The sequence below is a fragment of the Momordica charantia genome, assembly GCF_013281855.1.
Source record: "Momordica charantia cultivar OHB3-1 chromosome 6 unlocalized genomic scaffold, Mcharantia_2.0 BLBB01000006.1, whole genome shotgun sequence".
In the NCBI taxonomy this organism is placed as follows: Eukaryota; Viridiplantae; Streptophyta; class Magnoliopsida; order Cucurbitales; family Cucurbitaceae; genus Momordica; species Momordica charantia.
The window spans coordinates 3,539,110-3,546,464 of NW_028275164.1; the positions used below are offsets into that span (position 1 = coordinate 3,539,110).

Consider the following 7,355-nt stretch of genomic DNA (forward strand, 5'->3'; position numbering starts at 1 on the left):
ATGCAAGAACTCTTTCAGAAGGCCCACCTTACGAAGCCCTTGGCGAGGCGGCCGAGTTTGGAGCGGCGTCGGCCATAACCATTAGAGGAGGCCGAAGAAGAGCTGGAGGATAAAGAGTAAGAAATGCAAGACGATGTGGACGACTCGTCGTTTGATTTTTTACATAACTGATCACTCTCGCGATCGACTCGTCGTCTGGACGATGAGTCGAACGCACCGTTTTTCTTGGGGACGGCGTTATTGTTATGCCTCACGGCCTTTCTCTTCGGTTTCTTCCAGAACCAAACCCGAACCGGCTCCTGCTGCTGCTGCGGCGGCTTGGGGACTACGTGGAGGTGCTCGGCGGAGGGCGCCGGCGGCGGGAGGGCGATCGCCGGCGGGAGATTTTGATCTGGGGTTTGGAGTTTGGGCAGTCCGGGCTGTGTCTCCCAGTTGAAGGGGACTTGGCCGGGCAGGCGGCAGGCGGCGAGACGGGCAGAGCGGCCGAAGGAGGAGTTTCTGGAGAGAATTTTGTTGACGAAAATTTCATTTTCTTGGAGTAAGGAGATGGGTTTCTCAGACAGAAGAAGAAGACGATGATCAATATTTGCCATGGCTGATTGTGAATTGTGAATTGTGAATTGTGATTGAGAATTTTTGGAAGTAAATTATTTGTGTTTGGTAAATAAGGGAGGGGATTAGGGGGTAAATGAGAAGTGAATAAAGTAATTTGGATATTAGTTAAGATTGTTAAGGGAATTTCTATTTCCTTTTAGAATCCCTGGATTATCTCCCATTCATGCACCCTCCTAATTTGAATTTTACAAATTAGTTTTGCCTTTTTTTCCTAATTTCCAAACTTCACTTTTATAGTTTTATATGTATTTTTTTGTTTCCTTATTTTGCTTTAACCGTCATTTTTCGTTCCATACGTTGTTTTTAATTATTCTAATTCTGTGATACTTATTGTTTTTGTTTTTTCCTTCCATCTTTTTGTTTTAACCTTAACCTATAACTATAGAACTAAGCGTGTAAATAAATATTTTTGGCTTTTGATCACTTAATATCATGTTGTAAAATAAAGATTTTTTTGGCTTTTGATCACTTAATCTAAAATAAATTTGAAGAGTGATATATGCATCAAAGATATTGGAATGAAATATATTCAATAAATTTTTTTGCTAACATTTAGTGTTGCGCGGTATAGTTAGCCCAAAATATAGGCTCCACCAAGCTTAATTCAAGCATCATCAACTTGAATATTTAGATCAAACTTTTGACCATTTAAATAAAGATAAATAAAAAATATAAGATTTACATACTGTCAAAAAAAAAAAAAAAATATATATATATATATATAAAAGATTTATAGCATTTTTCTTGGACGAGATTCACATAAATATTATATATTTATATTTGTTTAATAAATTTTAAAAAAAATTTGTTAAGTTCAACATGTGAGGGTGGGGGTTCAAACTCATAACCCTTTGGTTAGAAATAGGTGGTTTAACCATTTGAGCTATACTCGATTTGGCAATAAAATAAAATCTTTAAACCTATATTCTGCCTTGCATTATCTAAAACAGTCATTAATAATATTAACCGCATTTGTCTATTGTAGTTTACATATTTTTGAAATGTATGTTTTGATTACCTTTAAAAAGTGATTTTTTTCCTTTCATTTTTTTTATCTCATTCTTTGGATCATAATATAATTTCAACACAATATTGTACCAAATAAATTTATTCAAATTTTATATTATATTAAAGAGAATGAGTTGAAATTTTGCAAAAATAAAAACTAAAATAGTTCATTTTCAGAAGAAAAGAGAAAAAAAAAAAACGTTTCAAAGTACAGCAAAAACAAATCGGAGTTGAAAGTACAGACAAAAGCATATACATTTTAAAAAGAAACCAAAGCTAAAATTACAAGCTAAACCATTTATTTCTGTTATTTACAAACTCTTATAAAGTAATATCAAATCAAAGTCGCCTCCCAATTGCAATTTTAATTATGTTGATACTCCACGGACCGCAACCCGGCCGCCACCGGCCGGAAGATTCCGCCGCCGGCAAGGGCGGATCCTTAGAGATCGACGACGACGAGAAAGAAGAAGAAGAAAAAGAAGAAGAGGAAGAGGTTGTTTTGGTTGGAGATTCCATAAAATCACAGCCGTCGGATCCACAAGACCGAAATCTCTGATCGAACGACTTATCCAAACTGGAATATTTCTTGGCCTTGGAATTTGATTGCTTCCTCCACGACCCAAACAGCGGGTTTCTACTCGGCCGGCGACCCACAAAAATGGGCTTGGGCAGTCCCCGGCCGAGCGCCGCCGGGGGAGGGCTGATCGGCGGCGGAACCACCGCCTCGTGCGGCGGAATTATATCATCAATATTATCATTCTTGGGCGTCCCCGGAAGCATCTCCCACTGAAACGGAACCCCTTCAGAGCTCCGGTAGTACAAACGAGAAGAACAACTCATAGAAGAGTTTCTGGAAGGAAGCCTATCCAAACACAGCACAAATTGATCCCCATCTTCATCCTTCGCCTCCTTCATAACTTTAATTTAATTAATTTCCTCCCTCTAACTCAAAATCTAGATCCAAATTTTGCAGAGTATTCTATTTATATAGATTTTTGATCGGGAGTTGACGTGACAAAAATAATAATAATAATGAATTTGAATGGGGGATTGAAAATGGGACTAATTGGGGTAAGGGGGGGAGTTGTGAGAGTTGATTAATTTGTACATAATTAAGCACTTTAGGTTAAAATATCTAATCTAATTCGTCGTGTCTCGGGACAAGAATTAGGGATGGTGTGGAGGGGGAAATTATATAAGCAACAATTAATTAAGCTTTCTTGACTATACTCATTAATTATTTATTTATTATTACTAATATTATTTTTTGTTGTTATGCGTTAAGTAAAAAATATTGGTCATTGTTGAGGGGCAGGGGCAGCTTGGCTTTGCATTGCCAATTACCTAACCCTTAAGACTTGCTACCTAACTTTGCTTCCTTTTTACATCTCCCCTCTTCTTGTTCCCTCACTCCATATTGTCCCTAGCATTTTGAGTTTTTTGGTATAGAATAATATTTAGGTGTTTTAGAGATTTTTTTTTATCGACAAATGTTAAATTTTTAACAAATAAGAGAGAAGTATATATAATTAAGACCATCATTTCCAACGTCATTTATTTTTCCAATGTGTCGTATTGGGAACATATAGTTTCCTATTTTTTGAAAATTGAAGATATTATTTCGGCATACAGGTAAAAATTATACCTTCTTTGGGTGTTTCTAGGATGAGTGTTTTTAGTAAAAATGTTATGAATCGTAAATTATTTTTTGTAAGAAATGCTTGATTTTATTTAAAAGTGTTTCTTAATTAAGCACTTGGTTCAAAAACACATTATACAAACTGATTTTTCGCACAAAAGCACTTTAAATAAGAATTTCTTTTACCAATAAATCAATAGCTCTCGATCATACCCCTTAATGAATCCAAATTTAGACATAATTTAATTAATTAGAACTATTTTTTTTATTTACATATTTGAAAATTGTTAGTGATTATGTTTAAAATGTTATATTAAGGTGAGAGCTTATAAAATTTTTTTTATCAAGATTTAGAGATTATGTTATTTGAATTAGCTTAATTATGATCTGGCTTACATATGGATAGGTAGATATTATTTTATTTATATTTTATTAGTATAAATATATTTTTAAATTACATATCTTTTAAACAATTCTAATAATAAAACTTTAGCAGTCCCGTATTCTCTCATACTCTCGATTTTCCATTCCCCTAAATTCACAATTATGTTATATTTCTAAAAATAAAATAAAGTAAAATACAATTATAGAGATATATAATAGAGACTTTTGCTTCCAACTAACTAAACAAGCTAAGTGACACAACATTATGATGGATGACCTTTGAAACTTTCAATTGTGACAGACTCAGTCCTTAATTAGTTTAATTAATTTAATTTGATCACATCAAAGTCTTAATCTCTCATACTCTTTTTGAACTAACCACTTCTCATAAGAAACACCATCATTGTTTGGATTCTTTTTTTGTACTCTTCCATTTGAAACCTTATTCCCATTTCCAATTTTAATTAATAAATTAATAAAAACATCCCAAACCTTAAAATAACCTAACATATATTATAATAACCTCGTCTCTTTCTCTTTCATTAGGTGTGAAATTTCCAAATTTAATTTCAATTAATTGGTGCTTTACAAAAATAATTAATATATTATATTTTTCTCTTTTTCATTGCAAAGTTGCCTATTTGGCTATATCTTAGCTTTAGATATATTAGAGGCGGCTAGACCAATTGGATATTAAACTAAAATAATAATAAGGAATAAAAACAATGTTAAACTAAAGTTTCTTTTTTATTTAATTATTAATTAGTAGACTTTTATTGGTTTTGACCTATTGTTATTTTTTCTCGTGGCGTGCATGTGATTTGACTGGCTAAGTAGTTAACCAAAAGAACATGCAAAAGAGAGGTAGCTTGGCTTCTGTTTCAAGCGATGATATATCCTCTTGGTAAACAATGATTTCTGTGAAGAAATTTTGCTACAAAGTAATGCTAATTAATTTGTTAGTATGAAAAAAAATCGATGTCATCTAGTTATTTAAAAATAATATTTAAATACTTTTTTGTCCCTCTAACTTGTTTATTTTTGTTCATTTGTTCATGTACTTTCAACAGATTTTTTCTCATTTCTATACTTTCAACATCTATTTATTTTCATCTATGTATATCCAAGCGTATCTCTTGGTCTCTAAACTTCTATAAAGGTCTATTTGAGTTTATTTATTTTCATTTTTATCTCATTTATTTTGATAATAATTTTAAATGACATTTCACTTACTAAATTTCTTCGAATGTAGCCATAAATTTGTGTTAAAGGGTTTTCAATATTATAAAATTTGTGTTACAAATTTTGTAAATATGGATCAAATTGTACACTTTTAAAAGGTACATAAATTAAAACAAACATTAAATAAAACTTTTTTAAAATATAAGAAGCTAAATGAACCAAATCAAAAGTATCCTCGTCAAAATAATAATTTTTTTTTTGTCCATTTGCCTCATGGCATGTACTACCTTAATTCTTCATTTAATTTTAAATTTCAATCCTTGGTCATATATATATATATATATATATATATATATATATATTTTGAGACAATGGTAATTTATAATTTATAACACACCATTAAATGGATCAAGTTGAAGAGTATAGCGGTCAATTGTTAAATTGATAATTGGTATTAGATTATATACAGCGTCAGACATAAAAGGACAAAAAGGGTGAAATTCTAATAGGGTATATAAAATAATTATTTTTTCTTTTTTAATACCACATGTGAGAGAGTAGAAAATCAAACTCATATGCTTAGGTTAGCATCAGTTTTAATTTTATGTGACTATCCATAAAAATTTAATAATTCTTTTATTTTTGAAAGAAAAAAAAATTCTTCCACATTTATCTTTCTTACTTGTTAAAAATTTAATGGTGATTAGAAAAATATAGGTAATTACGAGTAAGTGCATCTTAGTAATTTTTAGATGTATAATATGAATAACAATAATTAGGTGTTGATTAGTGACTAGTGAACAGGCACCTAACTCTATGTTACATTAAGAAATTGACGGTTCATTATTTTTTAGAAAAAATATATTTCTTTTTTTCCTTTAATATTTATCTCTTTTATTTGTCAATTTACATCCATTTCTTGTAAACCATTCTATTGGGCTTTTTATCCTGTCTGGAGAAACATGGGCTTTATTAACATGCACGTGAAAAAGTGGGAATTCTAGGCCAAGCCTTGTAAAAGAGACTTATTTGGGGATCGCCTTGTGAACTTTTCACCATTGATGGGCTTAACCCCTAATGTTTTGGGTTCCTGATTTTGCAACCATCCGTAGCATCTCTCATTTTCATATCATGACATTTGTAACTTGAAACATTATTGTTTTTTTTTTTAGAACAACATTATTGGTCTTTTAGTTCAACCGAGCGGGGAATTTCGAATCGTAACCTTTAAAAAAGTAAATAATATATTGATCTAGTTATGTTCTTGCAGACTCTTGTAACTTAATTATAATTATTTTGTTGCAATTTTGAACTTTCACAAGGTGAGTATTCAAAGTCTTATATTTATTCTGTAGGAGTAATAAGATACCGAAAAATCTCAAGATACACAAATAGTCTGAGATACCTACATAGGGCATACAAAATTCCAAATAGCTTTCATGCCCTCCTCAGTCCATTAATTTCATAATCTAAATTTCTCTAATTTGTTATCTGTTTGGGGGTAAACTTACCCAGGACACGTGGATGACTATTATTCGTGTTGGAATAAATTAGATAAAAATGATTGCTTAGGTCCACCTCGGCCCCGCCGAGGTGAACCGAGTTTGCCCCTTAAAAGATGAAGTATGGGCACCAAAGTTCGACCCGATTGTGGTCTGACCTGCTCGGAACCCGACAGGTCCGATATGAGAAAAGACATGTAACCGCCGGTCGTGCGTGCTGTCGGGCCCATTACCTATAAATAGAGGAGTACATTTCGCGCTCAAGTATCGAATCTGACCTCGAACTAAATAAGGAGTCCGATCTATACTGACTTGAGCGTCGGAGTGTTCACCCTCTTGTGCAGGTCCACTCTAGTGTTCAGGTCGGAACCAGAGACCGGGTTCGAGTTCGATTCGTGAAGAACCGTTGTGCAGATTTCTGCATAAACATTTGGCGCCGTTTGTAGGGACGACATCTTAAGTCATCCCGATCTAAAAAAAATATACGCAAAAATGATGCGTCCAGCAAACTCTGCCAATACGACAGAACAGAGGGGTGTGAACGCTAATAACGGCCCTCAGCGAGACCTCGATGCAAGAATAGTCGAGGACCAGGTCTGAGCAGGGCAAGAGGGAGATCTGCCGCGCAGCTCTGCCCGTCATGCGAACCAGGAGCTACCACCTGCTCACCCGAAACCCTCAAAAGCCAACAGAGGCCGAGGAGGGACGTCGAGAAAAACCTCCCAAAAGGCCAACCAGGCAGCAGACCCTGAAGCTCTGTCTGCTCTTCAGCGCGAGTTGGATGATATGCGTCATCGGTTGCGCACAATGGAAGAGATGTACGCCGAGGCAACGCGCGCTAACCGAACTGCGTCTCCCTCTATGGCTCTGGGCGCACCCGGTGAAAAGGGAGCTCCATCTATCCAAAATGGCGATCGCAAGCCCATTCCAAACGATGGGGGAGTGGATTACAGCTTGCGAGACAACGATTTGAGAAAGCATCTCACTGAAAAGAAGAAGAGAGCATCTCGGGAGTCGGAAGA

General features: G+C 34.4%; 1 protein-coding gene across 1 annotated transcript; it reads right to left on the reverse strand.

Annotated features, from left to right (window-relative positions):
* Nucleotides 1-1,843: 1,843 nt before the first annotated feature.
* Nucleotides 1,844-2,591, reverse strand: LOC148210564 (uncharacterized). The gene has a single exon (XM_088125991.1). The coding sequence runs from the start codon at nucleotides 2,539-2,541 to the stop codon at nucleotides 1,963-1,965; it is 579 nt and encodes a 192-aa protein (XP_087982117.1). The 5' UTR covers nucleotides 2,542-2,591; the 3' UTR covers nucleotides 1,844-1,962.
* Nucleotides 2,592-7,355: the final 4,764 nt, after the last annotated feature.